Below are 19772 nucleotides of genomic sequence, written 5' to 3'. Positions count from 1 at the left end.
CAGGGAGAGGGGAATCGCGGTTGGGGGAAAAGCGAGAGGGGAAACACCAGAGAGACACTCTGTCGTGATCAATAAACCAATTGTTTGGAATCGGATGACCCTGCCTGGTGTCTCTGCACCCATCCCCTGGGACCCCTCCTCTTCCCCACCCCTGTCCTGCGACCCTCCACCCTGCAGAAGTCTCAGCGCTCCACCAAGAAATATGCATGCGGCTAAGACTTCTGCGCCGTCCTGTACGCCAGACGTGACTTGGCCCGTCGATTCCGTTCCTTCCGCCCTGTCCGTCTGTGGTGCCGTCCCGCCACTCCCGAGCAATCGGGATCGGGGTTTGTCGTCTGAAGTCTTCAAGGGCCTTAAATCTTCCCCGTTGGACGGTGGTCTCACTCTGGACTGTAAGCTTCTTCCGACAACGGCCTCCTGAGAGGGGTCCAGTGAATTGAATTGACTTTATTTCTTGCATCCGTCACGTACACGAGGAGTAAAAATACTTGCGTCTCTGTCTGAATGTACCACTTATCGTAATTTGTAATAAATAGTATGTACAAAAGGACAGTCACTATAGCTTAGAAATATACAGTTGTGTCGGCGTGAGTTAATCAGTCCGATGGCCTGGTGGGAGAAGCTGTCCCGGGGCCTGTCGGTCCTGGCTTTTATGCTGCGGTACCGTTTCCCGGACGGTAGCAGCTGGGACAGTTTGTGGTTGGGGGTGACTCGGGTCCCCAGAGATCCTTCGGGCCCTTTTTACACATCTGTCCTGAGTAGTGGGAAGTTCACATCTACAGATGCGCTGGGCTGTCCCGCACCCACTCTCTGCAGAGTCCTGCGATTGAGGGGGGTACGGTTCCCGTACCAGGCAGTGATGCAGCCAGTCAGGATGCTCTCAATTGTGCCCCTGTAGAAAGTTCTCAGGATTTAGAGGGGCCCATAACAAACTTCTTCAACCGTCTGAGTTGAGAGAGGTGCTGTTGTTCCCTTTTTTCACCCACACGGCCGGTGTGTACAGACCACACGAGATCCTCAGTGATGTTTATACCGAGGAACTTAAAGCCGTTCACCCTCTCAACCCCAGATCCATCGGTGTCAATAGGGGTCAGCCCGTCTCCGTTCCTCCCCCAGTCCACGACCAGCTCCTTTGTTTTGATTTGTAATTTATTATTTTATTGCAATTTAGCATCATACAAAACATTTCCATAAGATGTATTTCAGATACTGTGTGTATATAACGTATATTCATGTTCGCCACGGATCTCCACATAGTATTTATCTGAGGTATACGCTTATAGAAAAGAAAGAGCAAACAAAACAAGAAAACTATGTACAGGTAGGGAGTGATCTTTTCTTTAACAACATCATCATTTGATTTGTGAGAATAAAATCAGGCCTATGAGGTGTTCAATCATTTTTCCCAGTATGAATCAAATTGTTCCAACTTACGATTAACAGATGGTGTTATCTTCTCCATTTTGTAAACGTCCATTGTAATTTCCATCCATATATTTAAAATTGGGCTCTCCTGTGATAACCATTTCCTGGTAAGGATCTTTTTACCAGCCGCCAGCAGTATATTCATTAAATATTTATCTCTTTTCCAACTATTCTTGAGGTATATAACCAAAAATATATGGTCTTACTCTCTAAGGGTATTTCACATTTAAAAATGTCTTGTATCCCACTCCAATAGTCTTTGATAACGAGGCAAGCTCAGAAAATATGGTAATGGTTTGCATTTTGATTTCCACAATTTCTCCAGCGAACAGGGAGGTTACTATCATAGTGGGATTTCTGAGAGGGTGTAATAAAATATCAGGCTTTTCCGCCAAAACTCCCTCCATTTCTGTAAACTGGTACACTTCCATTGATACCTCCATATTATTGACAAGTCTTCCTCAAGTATAATTAGATTATGAGAACACTCAGTCCTCTTTTATTGTCATTTAGAAATGCGTGCATGCATTAAGAAATAATACAATGTTTCTCCGGAGTGATATCACAGAAAACAGGACAGACCAAAGACTAACACTGACAGAACCACATAATTATAACAGATAGTTACAGCAGTGCAAAGCAATACCATAACTTGATGAAGAACAAACCATGGGCACGGCAAAAAAAGTCTCAAAGTCCCCGAGTCGATCGACTCCCGAGTCCCCGATAGCAGGCGGCAAAAGGGAGAAACTCCCTGCCATAAACCTCCAGGCACCGACAACTTGCTGATGCCTTGGAAGCAGCCGACCACAGCCGACACTGAGTCCGTCCGTCCGAAAACTTCGAGCCTCCAACCAGCCCCTCCGATACAGCCTTCCGAGCGCCATCCTCTGCCGAGCGCCTTCGACCTCGCCCCGGCCGCTGAAACACGCAAAGCCGAGGATTTCGGGGCCTTCTGCTCCGGAGATTCCGGTCACCACACGGTAGCAGCGGCAACGAAGCGGGCATTTCAGAAGTTTTCCAGATGTTCCTCCGTACTCTCACGTCTGTCTCCATCAAATCAGGATTGTGCACGGTCCCCTACTTGACAGATTACAGATATCATCACCGAAGTGGCCACACGCACTGCCATCTTCTCCTAATTATCCCTCCTTCCTTCTCCCATGTTGTTTTAATGTATGAAGTCGAGTGTGTTTTAAGATTTGACAGACCCTTATACACACTTGAAATGATTCTACTACCGTTGCCTGAATTATATGCTTTTCTGAACAGTTCTGTCAAACATGTACTTGCCTCTGTTACATTTTTCACCCTCCTATTAACATGATGTCGCATCTGCAAGTACCGATAAAAGTCTTGTTTTTCCAATAAGTGTTTCTCCTTAAGCATTTCAAAACTGAAAAGTTGCTGGTGAACACAGCAGGCCAGGCAGCATCTCTAGGAAGAGGTACAGTCGACGTTTCAGGCCGAGACCCTTCGTCAGGACTAACTGAAGGAAGAGTGAGTAAGAGATTTGAAAGTTGGAGGGGGAGGGGGAGATCCAAAATGATAGGAGAAGACAGGAGGGGGAGGGATGGAGCCAAGAGCTGGACAGGTGATTGGCAAAAGGGATACGAGAGGATCATAGGACAGGAGGTCCGGGAAGAAAGACGGGGGGGGGGGACCCAGAGGATGGGCAAGGGGTATAGTGAGAGGGACAGAGGGAGAAAAAGGAGAGAGAGAGAAAGAATGTGTGTATATAAATAAATAACGGACGGGGTATGAGGGGGAGGTGGGGCATTAGCGGAAGTTAGAGAAGTCAATGTTCATGCCATCAGGTTGGAGGCTACCCAGACGGAATATAAGGTGTTGTTCCTCCAACCTGAGTGTGGCTTCATCTTTACAGTAGAGGAGGCCGTGGATAGACATGTCAGAATGGGAATGGGATGTGGAATTAAAATGTGTGGCCACTGGGAGATCCTGCTTTCTCTGGCGGACAGAGTGTAGATGTTCAGCAAAGCGGTCTCCCAGTCTGCGTCGGGTCTCGCCAATATATAGAAGGCCACATCGGGAGCACCGGACGCAGTATATCACCCCAGCTGACTCACAGGTGAAGTGTTGCCTCACCTGGAAGGACTGTCTGGGGCCCTGAATGGTGGGGAAGGAGGAAGTGTAAGGGCATGTGTAGCACTTGTTCTGCTTACACGGATAAGTGCCAGGAGGGAGATCAGTGGGGTATCACCTGTCCAGCTCTTGGCTCCATCTCTCCCCCTCCTGTCTTCTCCTATCATTTTGGATCTCCCCCTCCCCCTCCTACTTTCAAATCACTTACTAACTCTTCCTTCAGTTAGTCCTGACGAAGGGTCTCGGCCTGAAACGTCGACTGTACCTCTTCCTAGAGATGCTGCCTGGCCTGCTGCGTTCACCAGCAACTTTGATGTGTGTTGCTTGAAACTCCAGCATCTGCAGAATTCCTGTTGTTTGCGTCAAAACTGAACAGTGTTCCCTTCTTTCATTATATTGCATAGAACTGTTATTCCTTTCCAGTCCTTAAATCCAAATCGGCGGAAAATCCGAGTCATATGCACACCATTTAAGAATTACAACGTCTGTCTCTAGTTTATATTCTTTTACAATAGTTTTCCATATTTTAAGAGTCCATTTCACCCATGGGTTATCAATAGTACAGTTTGTATAACTTTGTAGGTTGTTATCAGCCAAAATTGCCTGTATGGGGATGGGGGGTATCCTCTCCTCAATGTTTTTCCATTGAGTGTCATATGATGGGTTGCACCAACATATCACAGCTCTCAACTGTGCTGCAAAATAATAATCTCGAAGAGAAGGTAAGCCCCACCCCCTCTCCTATTCCTTGGCTAATTGCAAAGTTTTGTGTCGAACTCCAGGCCTTTTACCTTGCCATATATACCTTGGTAACATTTTCTGCCATTCATTAAATTGATTTTGGTTAATCGCTATTGGTAGAGTCTGAAAGAGATATTAATAGTCTGGGCAGTATATTCATTTTAATGGATTCAGTCCTTGAACTGAGACGAAAGAAAGGAATTAGATTCCATAAACAACAGGAATTCTGCAGATGCTGGAAATTCAAGCAACACACATCAAAGTTGCTGGTGAATGCGGCAGGCCAGGCAGCATCTCTAGGAAGAGGTGCAGTCGACGTTTCAGGCCGAGACCCTTCGTCAGGACTAACGTTCCCCTATCTATAGTCCTTTATTCAGCTTACCCATCCCTCAATATCCTTTACCATCCTTGGACCTGCTACCTTTGGGTTTCACTTTTACAGGAACACAATGACCCTGAATTCCCACTATTGCTGGTCGTTCGGATCATTCTCACTTTGCCAGGTCCTGTCTTGTATGAGCTTTCCCCCTTTACACCCGATTTATACTCATCTTTCGCCATAACCACTTGGAAATGCATCGAATTATGGTGACCATCTCTAAAATGCTTCTCCACTGACATTCTTTCCACTTGACTTCCTAACTGGAAGACCACAACCTGTGCAGATTGGAAATAACATCTCCACCTCACTGACAATCAACGCTGGTGCACCACAGCCGAGTCGGCAGAGGATCTCCGCGGGCGACGCGACTCGGTGTCGCGCCTGAAGTCCGAGGTGTACAGGGTGAACAGGAAAGCGGGCGGGGGGGGTCAATACAGTCCCCCGTGTGGGGCCCCAGTTCTGCCCCGTCTATGCAAACGGGAGTCGGCTGTGTTCGCCAGGGGCATGACCATCCTTGGAACGAACCCTTCGGCCGGGGGGTAAACGCAAACACCAGGAAATCTGCGGACGCTGGAAATTCAAGCAACACACATCAAAGTTGCTGGTGAACGCAGCAGGCCAGGCAGCATCTCTAGGAAGAGGTGCAGGCCGAGACCCTTCGTCAGGACTAATTAGATTCCATCTTATATTTCCCTTAATTTTTTTTATATACAGGCTGATAATTGAATTCTGATAATTTTGCCAAACCAGCTCCTTTGTTTTGGCGACGTTGAGGGAGAGATTGTTTTCTTGACACCACTGTGTCAGGGTGATGACTTCTTCTCTGTAGGCTGCCTCGTTACTATTTGAGATCAGGCCGACCAGTGTCGTGTCGCCGGCAAAGTTAATGAGCAGATTGGAGCTGTGGGTGGCGACACAGTCATAGGTGTCCGGGGAGTAAAGGAGGGGGCTTAGGACACAGCCCTGTGTTGAGGGTCAGAGGGGCAGAGATGAGGGAGCCCGCTCTTGCCCCACCAAGTTAAACGTGCTTAGGACCCACGTCCCGTACCCCGTGACAGGTTAAAGAACCAGCAGAAATGGAAACCACTTCGGAGTCCAGTATTACAATACAGTAATAATCTTTATAGATGCACCGTAGAAAGCGTTCTTCCAGGGTGCATCACAACCTGGTACGGAAGTTGTCCTGTCCAAGACCGGAAGAAGCTGCAGAAGATCGTGAACACGGCCCAGCGCATCACGCACACCGATCTTCCGTCCTTGTACTCACTTTACACCGCACGCTGTCGGAGCAGTGCTGCCAGGATAATCAAGGACGCGACCCACCCAGCCGACACACTTTTCGTCCCTCTTCCCTCCGGGAGAAGGCTCAGGAGCTTGAAGACTCGTACGGCCAGATTTGGGAACAGCTCCTTTCCAACTGTGATAAGACTGCTGAACGGATCCTGACCCCGATCTGGGCCAAATATCCGGACCTGCCTCTCGGTTTTTTTTGCACTACCTTACTTTCCATTTTTCTATTTTCTATTTCTGATTTATAATTTAAATTTTTAATATTTACTAATTTTTACTATTTTTAATATTTAATATTTGTAATCCAGGGAGTGGGAAGCGTAGAATCAAATATCGCTGTGATGATTGTACGTTCTAGTATCAATTGTTGGCGACAATAAAGTATAAAGTAATGTAAATGCAGATAACTCAAACAGGGTAGTAATGATTATATATAAATAAGTGTGGAAGTATATGAAAACCAAGCTTCTTGGAGTCTAGGGGTAAATAGATAGTCTTACGATGATGAGTAAAGTTCAGTTAGTTTGTGGTGTTGAGTTGAGTAGTGATGGGGAGAGAGAAGGGGGAGAGATTTGAGTCTTCAGGTGAGCTGATGCCGTTGATCTTCCCGTTGTCCTCTGAAATCCTTTAGAAGTCACCGACCGTGACCACAACAAAGGGAACCGTTCTTCTCTGGTGGAATTATCAACCCAGGCAAGGGTTGGACACATAAATAACTCCCCACCAGTCTCTCCCTTTTCACACTGTGAGAGCCACTGATCGATCCGCCTGATCGATCCTCCAAAACCCACCTTTTCTGTGGACACAACAAAGCTCATTCAGTGTCCAAAACCATGTGTCTCCAGGTCTATCATCTGACCTTCTATTTATCTCCCCGTGCTGAATACCAACTGTCTCCCAAACAGCTCCTCCCTTCTCTCTCTCTAAGAATTTCCAAGCAGGTAGCGTCAAAACATGCTGTGAGCAGTCTTCCCCTCTCTCGCTCTCTTTCTTTCTCTATCTTTTTAACAAGGTGTCTGTGTTGGGCATCTCTCTCTCTCTCCCTTTTCAAAAGCACAGTTCATAGGGGTCATTCAAGACCCAGTCACACCTAACCTGATCCCAACCTATAGATGCAGTTATAAAGAAGATTCGAGTACAGGAGCAGGGAGGTACTACTGCAGTTGTACAAGGCCTTGGTGAGACCACACCTGGAGTATTGTGTGCAGTTTTGGTCCCCTAATCTGAGGAAAGACATCCTTGCCATAGAGGGAGTACAAAGAAGGTTCACCAGATTGATTCCTGGGATGGCAGGACTTTCATATGAAGAAAGACTGGATCGACTAGGCTTATACTCGTTGGAATTTAGAAGATTGAGGGGGGATCTGATTGAAACGTATAAAATCCTAAAGGAATTGGACAGGCTAGATGCAGGAAGTTTGTTCCCGATGTTGGAGAAGTCCAGAACGAGGGGTCACAGTTTGAGGATAAACGGGAAGCCTTTTCGGACCGAGATGAGGAAAAGCTTCTTCACACAGAGAGTGGTGAATCTGTGGAATTCTCTGCCACAGGAAACAGTTGAGGCCAGTTCATTGGCTATATTTAAGAGGGAGTTAGATATGGCTCTTGTGGCTACGGGGATCAGGGGGTATGGAGAGAAGGCAGGTACAGGTTTCTGAGTTGGATGATCAGCCATGATCATACTGAATGGTGGTGCAGGCTCGAAGGGCCGAATGGCCTATTCCTGCACCTATTTTTCTATGTCAAGAAGGCAAGACAGCGGCTGTACTTTATTAGGAGTTTGAAGAGATTTAGCATGTCAACAAATACACTCAAAAACTTCTATAGTTATACCATGGAGAGCATTCTGACAGGCTGCATCACTGTCTGGTACGGAGGGGCTACTGCACAGGACCGAAAGAAGCTGCAGAGGGTTGTAAATCTAGTCAGCTCCATCTTGGGCTCTCGCCGACAAAGTACCCGGGACATCTTCAGGGAGCGGTGTCTCAGAAAGGCAGCGTCCATGATTAAGGACCCTCCAGCACCCAGGGCTTGTCCCTTTTCTCACTGTTACCGTCAGGTAGGAGGTACAGGAGCCTGAAGACACACACTCAACGATTCAGGAACAGCTTCTTCCCCTCTGCCGTCCGATTTCTGAACAAACACTACCTCACTTTTTAATATATATTATTTCTGTTTTTGCACAATTTTTCGTCTATTCTATATACATATACTGTAATTGACTTACGTATTTATGATTATTTTATTTTACTTTATTTTTATTTTAATGTAATTAATTATACATTAATGATCTGGATAATGGGGTGGTAAATTGGATGAGTCAGTAGGCAGATGATACTAAGATAGGTGGAGTTGTGGATAATGAAGTAGGTTTTCAAAGCTTGCAGAGAGATTTAGGCCAGTTGGAAGAGTGGGCTGAAAGATGGCAGATGGAGTTTAATGCTGAAAAATGTGAGGTGCTACATTTTGGTAGGACTAATCAAAATAGGACATACATGGTAAATGGTAGGGCATTGAGGAATGCAGTAGATCAGAGGGAACTAGGAATAATGGTGCATAGTTCCCTGAAGGTGGAATCTCATGTGGATAGGGTGGTGAAGAAAGCTTTTGGTTTGCTGGCCTTTATAAATCAGAGCATTGAGTACAGGAGTTGGGATGTAATGTTGAAATTGTACAAGGCATTGGTGAGGCCAAATTTGGAGTATTGTGTACAGTTCTGGTCACTGAATTATAGGAAAGATGTCAACAAAATAGAGAGACTACAGAGCAGATTTACTAAAGATTTACTCAGAGAGTGGTGGCTGTGTGGAACAAGAAGTGGTTGGGGCAGGTTCGATGTTGTCGTTTAAAGTTAAATTGGATCGATATATGGACAGGAAAGGAATGGAGGGTTACGGGCTGAGTGCAGGTCGGGGGGACTAGGTGAGAGTAAGAGTTCGGCACGGACTAGAAGGGCCGAGATGGCCTGTTTCCGTGCTGTAATTGTTATATGGTTAAATGGTTTTCTTGTTATGTATCGCATTGAACTGCTGCTGCTAAGTTAACAAATTTCACGACACGTGCCGGCGATGATAAACCTGAGTCTGATTCTCTCTATAAAATAATGGCGCCTAATCTGCAGTGATCCCTCCTGAGTTGGGGAAGTGTGGGGGGGGGTGTGCTGTTGGAGAGTGATTATTCCCACGGGGGTACACTTGAGAGCATCCTGACTGGCTGCATCACTGCCTGGTACGGGAACTGTACCTCCCTCAATCGCAGGACTCTGCAGAGAGTGGTGCGGACAGCCCAGCGCATCTGTAGTTGTGAACTTCCCGCTACTCGGGATGTTTACAGCGACAGGTGCGTAAAAAAAGGGCCTGGAGGATCACTGGGGACCACAAACAGAGCCTGCGGAGGGGAGGCAGCTTCCCGCGAAAGTGAAGGTGCCCGGGGTGTCGATCGGAGGTGTCCGCGTCCTGGGAGCCTGACGGGCCTTGACCCTGTCGAGCTCCTCGCTCCGGAACACTGGGTCCCTGGGACGGACGGACGGATGCCGGGCGCCCGAACCCTGCCTGGGCTGTGGAAAGCTGGGGGGGTGGGATACTCCTGTTGTGTTACCCCTCGTCTCCAACGGCAGGGGTTTATTTCTCTAGCCCTGCACTCTCTTAGTAATGTAGTACAGGCCCTTCAGCCCATCGTGTCCTGCTGACCCTTTAACTGACTCCAATTTCAATCTTACCCTTCCCTCCCTCAGAGGGGAAAAAGAAAAGGGATCAGCCCTGATTGAATGGTGGAGCAGACTCGATTGTCCAGATGGCCTAATCCTGCACGATGTCTTATGGTCTTGTTGTCAATCTTCCATGTGCCCATCTCTGAGCCTCTCAAACGTCCCTGATGTATCTGCCTCCACCAACCCCACGCCCCCCCCCCCGTCAGGGCGTTCCACACACCCCCACAACTTCCTGTTTAAAAGAAAAACACTTAACCCTTAAGAAGGAAGGAGAGAGGAAAGAGGGAAGTATTAACTGGTTAAGCTGACACCAGTAATTGGGAAAATGCTGGAGTCCACAATGAAGAATGTTAAACGAGGTCGTAGATTTATGGAAGGGAAATAACGGTTATCCACTTTGTTGGTAAGAACAAGAATGCAGATTATTATCTAAATGGAGTCAAGTTAGGGAAAGGGGAAGCACAACGAGATCTAGGTGCTCTTGTACATCAGTCACTGAAAGCAAGCATGCAGGTACAGCAGGCAGTGAAGAAAGCTAATGACATGCTGGCCTTCATAACAAGGGGAATTGAGTATAAGAGCAAAGAGGTCCTTCTGCAGCTGTACAGGGCCCTGGTGAGACCCCACCTGGAGTACTGTGTGCAGTTTCGGTCTCCAAATTTGAGGAAGGACATTCTTGCTATTGAGGGAGTGCAGCGTAGGTTCACGAGGTTAATTCCCGGGATGGCGGGACTGTCATATGTTGAAAGATCGGAGCGACTGGGCTTGTATACTCTGGAATTTAGAAGGATGAGAGGGGATCTGATTGAAACATATAAGATTATTAAGGGAATGGACACGCTGGAGGCAGGAAGCATGTTCCCGCTGATGGGTGAGTCCAGAACCAGAGGCCACAGTTTAAGAATAAGGGGTAGGCCATTTAGAACGGAGTTGAGGAAAAACTTTTTCACCCAGAGAGTGGTGGATATGTGGAATGCTCTGCCCCAGAAGGCAGTGGAGGCCAAGTCTCTGGATGCTTTCAAGAAAGAGTTAGATAGAGCTCTTAAAGATAGCGGAGTGAAGGGATATGGGGATAAGGCAGGAACTGGATACTGACTGTGGATGATCAACCATGATCACAGTGAATGGCGGTGCTGGCTCGAGGGGCCGAATGGCCTACTCCTGCACCTATTGTCTGTTACCTAACCCCGTACTGCCCTTCAATCATGTTGAAATTGTCGCTCTGCCCCCCCCCGCCCCCGCCCCCTCCGGCGGGGGGGGGGGAGAAAAGTATCTCAACCTATTGCTCGTCTTGTGTGCGGTTTCGACCGTCCTGCTCCAGGAATGGTGTGTGGGGGGGGGGGAGTGGCTCAGGAGGGGGTGCAGAGAAGTTCAGCAGGAACGCTGTGCCTGTGGATTCGAGGGCGCGAGCTGTAACGAGAGAGATCGTACAAACTTGGGACTTGGGTTGTTTTCCTGTCGGGGGGGGGCCGGGGGGAGCTGATCGAGGTTTATCAGAGGCACAGGGAGAGCGGACAGCCAGGATATTGCATGCGGATTGGGTGGTGAAGCAAGCTTTTGGTATGCTGGCCTTTATATAAATCAGAGCATTGAGTATAGGTCTCCCCCGCCATCGGAAGGTGGAGCGTTCCTGTGAAACGGTTCGTAAGCCGGAATGTCGTAAAGCGAAGAAGCAATTCCCATTTATTTATATGGGAACATTTTGTGAGCATTCGCAGACCTAAAAAAATAACCTACCAAATCATGCCAAATAACACCTAAAACCTACGATAACAGTAACGTATAGTAAAAGCAGGAATGATAGGAGAAATACACAGCCTGCATAAAGTAGAAATACTTTTCCACAATCATTACTGAACTGTTCTCCGTAGCGAAAATCGCACGCAAGTGCCGTCGGCAGGAAATCTCACGCAAGCGCTGTTGGCAAGAACGCGCTCTCCAGTCACCTTTTAAGCTATGCAGCTGCCAAATCATACCAAATAACACGTAAAAGTACACAGCCGATATAAAGTAGAAATAATGCATGTACAGTGTAGTATCGCTTACTGGAATCGGGAAGACAGCGCCGAGCACACTGACGATGGTGTGTTAGGCTGAGTCGTCGCAGGTTGGCTGGTGCGGTGGCCCCCACCCTCCAGGCCACCGAGCGATACATTGCCACGAAGCACGCAGGCGTCCAGCGGTAGCCGGGAGGTACACAGCACACCTTTAAGAAAAAAGCCAGAATAAACATGCTAATTAATTAGGTGCCGCCCGTAATTGTCGGCCCAGATCAGTGCCGATTTCCGATTGCGTCGTCTCTGATCTGATCAAAGTCTATCTGAGCACAAGGTGGTTATAGTGTGTGTGTGTGTGTGTGTGTCCTAATTAATTAGCATGTTTATTTTGGCTTTTTTCTTAAAAGATGTGCCGTGTGCCTCCCGGCTACCTTTGCATTCTCTGCGAATCGGTATCTGTCCGCGGCCTGGGGGTTGGGGTGGTGGGACACTGGGGTGTCATCTCGTCGCCTGTTTCCATTACAGCAGGCAGCTCATCTTCTTCTATCTCTGCCCGCCTCGATGTCGAAGGTCGAGGTTCGTCGTCTGCTGTGGAAGGCTTGCTTGACTGCTGAGCCTCGCGCATTTTTCTGTCACACAGTTCTTTAATAAGGACTCAAACCATCCTGCAAGTATCTCCTAAACTGACGTACCCTTTTAAATTAAAGTCGTACTTTATCATTACTCATTTGGTTTCGATTGTTATCCTTTCCTCTGCATCAGCTCTTCACTTATCAGTCCTTGGTCATGGGATGCCAAAACCTCTTCAACATCATCTTCGTCAACTTCCACAAGCCAAACTCACGTTGTCCTTACTTCGTTCACCACAATCAAAACAATTATGTCTAGTTTTACGCTAAGTGTAACACCCTTACGAGCTCTTTCAGGCTTTTCCGATACCTTAGAACTTATCTTGCTAATGGCTGCTCACAGGCTCGTGTTTAAGCAATGCAGTTCTGAATCCAGGGGAGAGCGGCTGCTCGGGGCGCGCGCTGCCTTTTATCATGCGCTGATTCTTTTATTGCGTGCTGAATCTTTTTTCGTAACAGTGAAAACACCTTCTGAAAGCGAAAATACGGTACTAACGTAGGATTTTCGTAACAGTGAGGTTTCGTAAAGCGAACGTTCGAAAAGCGGGGGACACCTGTATAGGAGTTGGGATGTCATGTTGAAATTGTGCAAGGCATTGGTGAGGCCAAGTTTGGAGTATTGTGTACAGTTCTGCTCACCGAATTATAGGAAAGATGTCAACAAAATAGAGAGAGTACAGAGAAGATTTACGAAAATGTTCCCTGGGTTTCATCTCCTAAGTTACAGAGAAAGGTTGAACAAGTTGGGTCTTTATTCTTTGGAGCGTAGAAGATTGAGGGGGGACTTGATAGAGGTGTTTAAAATTATGAGGGGGATTGATAGAGTTGACGTGGATAGGCTTTTTCCATTGAGAGTGGGGGAGATTCAAACAAGAGGACATGAGTTGAGAGTTAAGGGGCAAAAGTTTAGGGGTAACACGAGGGGGGAACTTCTTTACTCAGAGAGTGGTGGCTGTGTGGAACGAGAAGTGGCTGAGGTAGGTTCGATGTTGTCGTTTGAAGTTAAATTGGACAGATATATGGACAGGAAAGGAATGGAGGGTTATGGGCTGAGTGCAGGTCGGTGGGACTAGGTGAGAGTAAGAGTCCGACACGGACTAGAAGGGCCGAGATGGCCTGTTTCCGTGCTGGAATTGTTACCTGGTTATATATAGGGTCTCTCCCCTTCGGGTGGACATGTCAAACACCAGAGGGCGTAGGTTTAAGGTAGGCGGGGTGGGGGGGGTGTAGTTGAAAGGGAAATGTACAGGGTAAGCATTTTCTGTTTCCCCACGCAGAGAGTGTTGGGTGAGAGGACCGCTCTGCCGGGGAAGAGGGTGGGGAGGGGTTGACGCAACAGGGGTGTCAGGTGGAAAAGGTCGCAGCCTGCCGCGTGCAGAACCAGGAAGAGCTTAGTGTCTATCTCTATCTCTCTCTCTCGCTCCCTCTCTCCCTCTCTCCCGCTCTAACCATCCTTCCTCTCCCACAGAGTTCGAATCCGCCTTGCGTTCACAGGGGCCCTCGGCAATCCTGGAACACTTCGATGCTCCCTACAGCGTCGTGTGGTGAGTGACTCTTTCCCAGAACTTCCACCCTGACTCCCGTTCTCTCCAACTCCCCCTTCCCTACCTCCCTCTCCTCTGCCTTCGTCTCCCTTATCCGTCCATCTCCTCCCCCGCCCCCCAATTCTCAACCTCTCTCCCCGGCGCGATTTCCCACCCGACCTCACTTCTCTCCGCGAACCGCACTCACCTTCACACTCTTTCTCTCTCTCTCTCTCCTGCTGGCAGCCGCTTTGCATCTGTCAACTCCACCCTGCAGGAGCAGACGTTCGACCTGCTGATGAAAGGTGAGGACCGGGGGGCGGGCGGAGGTCGGCCCACTGCGAGGAGCGAGGTTCTGCAACGGCCCGCGTGCCAGGGTGACAGGAGCACTTAATCTAACATACCTCCTTTAACCACTGCTTCTGGTAGTTCGGTCCAAAGACCCACGACCACTCCTTCTGTGTTTAAAAAAGAACTTGCCAAATGCCCATTTAACCAACTAACCCATATGTCTTTGGGGTGTGGGGGACAGCACAGTGAATCTCCCTCCGCACCGTCCCATCACGCACTCCCGGGGTCAGACACACAGAGTGAATCTCCCTCCGCACTGTCCCATCACACACTCCCGGGGTCAGACACACAGAGTGAATCTCCCTCCACACCGTCCCATCACACACTCCCGGGGTCAGACACAGAACGAATCTCCCTCCGCACCGTCCCATCACACACTCCCGGGGTCAGACACACAGAGTGAATCTGCCTCCACACGGTTTCATCACACACTCCCGGGGTCAGACACACAGCGTGAATCTCCCTCCACACAGTCCCATCACACACTCCCGGTGTCAGACACACAGAGTGAATCTCCCTCCACACCGTCCCATCACACACTCCCGGGGTCAGACACAGAGTGAATCTCCCTCCGCACCGTCCCATCACACACTCCCGGGGTCAGACACAGAGTGAATCTCCCTCCACACCGTCCCATCACACACTCCCGGGGTCAGACACTCAGAGTGAATCTCCCTCCACACCGTCCCATCACACACTCCCGGGGTCAGACACAGAGTGAATCTCCCTCCACACCGTCCCATCACACACTCGCGGGGTCAGACACAGCGTGAATCTCCCTCCACACAGTCCCATCACACACTCCCGGTGTCAGACACACAGAGTGAATCTCCCTCCACACCGTCCCATCACACACTCCCGGGGTCAGACACAGAGTGAATCTCCCTCCGCACCGTCCCATCACACACTCCCGGGGTCAGACACAGAGTGAATCTCCCTCCACACCGTCCCATCACACACTCCCGGTGTCAGACACACAGAGTGAATCTCCCTCCACACCGTCCCATCACACACTCCCGGGGTCAGACACACAGAGTGAATCTCCCTCCACACCGTCCCATCACACACTCCCGGGGTCAGACACACAGAGTGAATCTCCCTCCACACCGTCCCATCACACACTCCCGGGGTCAGACACACAGAGTGAATCTCCCTCCACACCGTCCCATCACACACTCCCGGGGTCAGACACAGAGTGAATCTCCCTCCGCACCGTCCCATCACACACTCCCGGGGTCAGACACAGAGTGAATCTCCCTCCACACCGTCCCATCACACACTCCCGGTGTCAGACACACAGAGTGAATCTCCCTCCACACCGTCCCATCACACACTCCCGGTGTCAGACACAGATTGAATATCCCTCCACACTGTCCCATCACACACTCCCGGGGTCAGACACACAGAGTGAATCTCCCTCCACACCGTCCCATCACACACTCCCGGGGTCAGACACACAGAGTGAATCTCCCTCCACACCGTCCCATCACACACTCCCGGGGTCAGACACACAGAGTGAATCTCCCTCCACACCGTCCCATCACACACTCCCGGGGTCAAACACAGAGTGAATCTCCCTCCACACCGTCCCATCACACACTCCCGGGGTCAGACACAGAGTGAATCTCCCTCCACACCGTCCCATCACACACTCCCAGGGTCAGACACAGAGTGAATCTCCCTCCACACCGTCCCATCACACACTCCCGGGGTCAGACACAGAGTGAATCTCCCTCCACACCGTCCCATCACACACTCCCGGGGTCAGACACAGAGTGAATCTCCCTCCACACCGTCCCATCACACACTCCCGGGGTCAGACACAGAGTGAATCTCCCTCCACACCGTCCCATCACACACTCCCGGGGTCAGACACAGAGTGAATCACCCTCCACACCGTCCCATCACACACTCCCGGGGTCAGACACACAGAGTGAATCTCCCTCCACACCGTCTCATCACACACTCCCGGGGTCAGACACACAGAGTGAATCTCCCTCCACACCGTCTCATCACACACTCCTGGGGTCAGACAGAGAGTGAATCTCCCTCCACACCGTCCCATCACACACTCCCGGGGTCAGACACAGAGTGAATCTCCCTCCACACCGTCCCATCACACACTCCCGGGGTCAGACACAGAGTGAATCTCCCTCCACACCGTCCCATTACACACTCCCGGGGTCAGACACAGAGTGAATCTCCCTCCACACCATCCCATCACACACTCCCGGGGTGAGACACAGAGTGAATCTCTCTCCACACCGTCCCATCACACACTCCCGGGGTCAGACACACAGAGTGAATCTCCCTCCACACCGTCTCATCACACACTCCCGGGGTCAGACACACAGAGTGAATCTCCCTCCACACCGTCTCATCACACACTCCTGGGGTCAGACAGAGAGTGAATCTCCCTCCACACCGTCCATTCACACACTCCCGGGGTCAGACACAGAGTGAATCTCCCTCCACACCGTCCCATCACACACTCCCAGGGTCAGACACACAGAGTGAATCTCCCTCCACACCATCCCATCACACACTCCCGGGGTCAGACACAGAGTGAATCTCCCTCCACACCGTCCCATCACACACTCCCGGGGTCAGACACACAGAGTGAATCTCCCTCCACACCGTCCCATCGCACAACTCCTGGGGTCAGACACACAGAGTGAATCTCCCTCCACACCGTCCCATCACACACTCCCGGGGTCAGACACAGAGTGAATCTCCCTCCACACCGTCCCATCGCACAACTCCCGGGGTCAGACACAGAGTGAATCTCCCTCCACACCGTCCCATCACACACTCCCGGGGTCAGACACAGAGAGTGAATCTCCCTCCACACTGTCCCATCACACACTCCCGGGGTCAGACACACAGAGTGAATCTCCCTCCGCACCGTCCCATCACACACCCCCGGGGTCAGACACACAGTGAATCTCCCTCCACACCGTCCCATCGCACAACTCCTGGGGTCAGACACAGAGTGAATCTCCCTCCACACCCGTCCCATCACACACTCCCGGGGTCAGACACACAGAGTGAATCTCCCTCCACTCCGTTCCATCACACACTCCCGGGGTCAGACACACAGAGTGAATCTCCCTCCACACCGTCCCATCGCACAACTCCTGGGGTCAGACACACAGAGTGAATCTCCCTCCACACCATCCCATCACACACTCCCGGGGTCAGACACACAGAGTTAATCTCCCTCCACACCGTCCCATCACACACTCCCGGGGTCAGACACAGAGTGAATCTCCCTCCACTCCGTTCCATCACACACACCCGGGGTCAGACACACAGAGTGAATCTCCCTCCCCACCGTCCCATCACACACTCCCGGGGTCAGACACAGAGTGAATCTCCCTCCACACCGTCCCATCACACACTCCCGGGGTCAGACACACAGAGTGAATCTCCCTCCACACCGTCCCATCACACACTCCCGGGGTCCGACACAGAGTGAATCTCCCTCCACACCGTCCCATCACACACTCCCGGGGTCAGACACAGAGTGAATCTCCCTCCACACCGTCCCATCACACACTCCCGGGGTCAGACACACAGAGTGAATCTCCCTCCACACCATCCCATCACACACTCCCGGGGTCAGACACAGAGTGAATCTCCCTCCACACCGTCCCATCACACACTCCCGGGGTCAGACACAGAGTGAATCTCCCTCCACACCGTCCCATCACACACTCCCGGGGTCAGACACAGAGTGAATCTCCCTCCACACCGTCCCATCACACACTCCCGGGGTCAGACACAGAGTGAATCTCCCTCCACACCGTCCCATCACACACTCCCGGGGTCAGACACACAGAGTGAATCTCCCTCCACACCGTCCCATCACACACTCCCGGGGTCAGACACAGAGTGAATCTCCCTCCACACCGTCCCATCACACACTCCCGGGGTCAGACACACAGAGTGAATCTCCCTCCGCACCGTCCCATCACACACTCCCGGGGTCAGACACAGAGTGAATCTCCCTCCACACCGTCCCATCACACACTCCCGGGGTCAGACACACAGAATGAATCTCCCTCCACACCGTCCCATCACACACTCCCGGGGTCAGACACACAGAGTGAATCTCCCTCCACACCTTCCCATCACACACTCCCGGGGTCAGACACACAGAGTGAATCTCCCTCCACACCGTCCCATCACACACTCCCGGGGTCAGACACACAGAGTGAATCTCCCTCCACACCGTCCCATCACACACTCCCGGGGTCAGACACAGAGTGAATCTCCCTACACAACGTCCCATCACACACTCCCGGGGTCAGACACACAGAGTGAATCTCCCTCCACACCGTCCCATCACACACTCCCGGGGTCAGACACAGAGTGAATCTCCCTCCACACCATCCCATCACACACTCCCGGGGTCAGACACACAGAGTGAATCTCCCTCCACACCGTCCCATCACACACTCCCGGGGTCAGACACAGAGTGAATCTCCCTCCACACCGTCCCATCACACACTCCCGGGGTCAGACACACAGAGTGAATCTCCCTCCACACCGTCCCATCACACACTCCCGGGGTCAGACACACAGAGTGAATCTCCCTACACAATGTCCCATCACACACTCCCGGGGTCAGACACACAGAGTGAATCTCCCTCCACACCGTCCCATCACACACTCCCGGGGTCAGACACAGAGTGAATCTCCCTCCACACCGTCCCATTACACACTCCCGGGGTCAGACACAGAGTGAATCTCCCTCCACACCGTCCCATCACACACTCCCGGGGTCAGACACAGAGTGAATCTCCCTCCACACCGTCCCATCACACACTCCCGGGGTCAGACACAGAGTGAATCTCCCTCCACACCGTCCCATCACACACTCCCGGGGTCAGACACAGAGTGAATCTCCCTCTACACCGTCCCATCACACACTCCCGGGGTCAGACACAGAGTGAATCTCCCTCCACACCGTCCCATCACACACTCCCGGGGTCAGACACACAGAGTGAATCTCCCTCCACACCGTCCCATCACACACTCCCGGGGTCAGACACACAGTGAATCTCCCTCCACACCGTCCCATCACACACTCCCGGGGTCAGACACACAGAGTGAATCTCCCTCCACACCGTCCCATCACACACTCCCGGGGTCAGACACACAGAGTGAATCTCCCTCCACACCGTCCCATCACACACTCCCGGGGTCAGACACACAGAGTGAATCTCCCTCCACACCGTCCCATCGCACACTCCCGGGGTCAGACACACAGAGTGAATCTCCCTCCACACCGTCCCATCACACACTCCCGGGGTCAGACACAGAGCGAATCTCCCTCCACACCGTCCCATCACACACTCCCGGGGTCAGACACACAGAGTGAATCTCCCTCCACACCGTCCCATCACACACTCCCGGGGTCAGACACACAGAGTGAATCTCCCTCCACACCGTCCCATCACACACTCCCCGGGTCAGACACACAGAGTGAATCTCCCTCCACACCGTCCCATCACACACTCCCGGGGTCAGACACACAGAGTGAATCTCCCTCCACACCGTCCCATCACACACTCCCGGGGTCAGACACACAGAGTGAATCTCCCTCCACACCGTCCC

General features: G+C 51.0%; 1 protein-coding gene across 1 annotated transcript in view; it reads left to right on the top strand.

Moving 5' to 3' along the window:
* ncapd2 (non-SMC condensin I complex, subunit D2) overlaps positions 1 to 19772 on the top strand; it is a 175117-nt gene that overhangs the window by 9210 nt on the left and 146135 nt on the right. Inside the window, exons 3-4 of the mRNA XM_063039703.1 lie at positions 13745 to 13820; positions 14046 to 14104. Of these exons, the coding sequence (XP_062895773.1) occupies positions 13745 to 13820; positions 14046 to 14104 (135 nt within the window). The remainder of the gene's footprint in view (positions 1 to 13744; positions 13821 to 14045; positions 14105 to 19772) is intronic.

Source organism: Mobula hypostoma, unplaced genomic scaffold (assembly GCF_963921235.1).
Source record: "Mobula hypostoma unplaced genomic scaffold, sMobHyp1.1 scaffold_123, whole genome shotgun sequence".
In the NCBI taxonomy this organism is placed as follows: domain Eukaryota; kingdom Metazoa; phylum Chordata; class Chondrichthyes; order Myliobatiformes; family Myliobatidae; genus Mobula; species Mobula hypostoma.
This window is presented reverse-complemented; position numbering and strand designations above follow the sequence as displayed.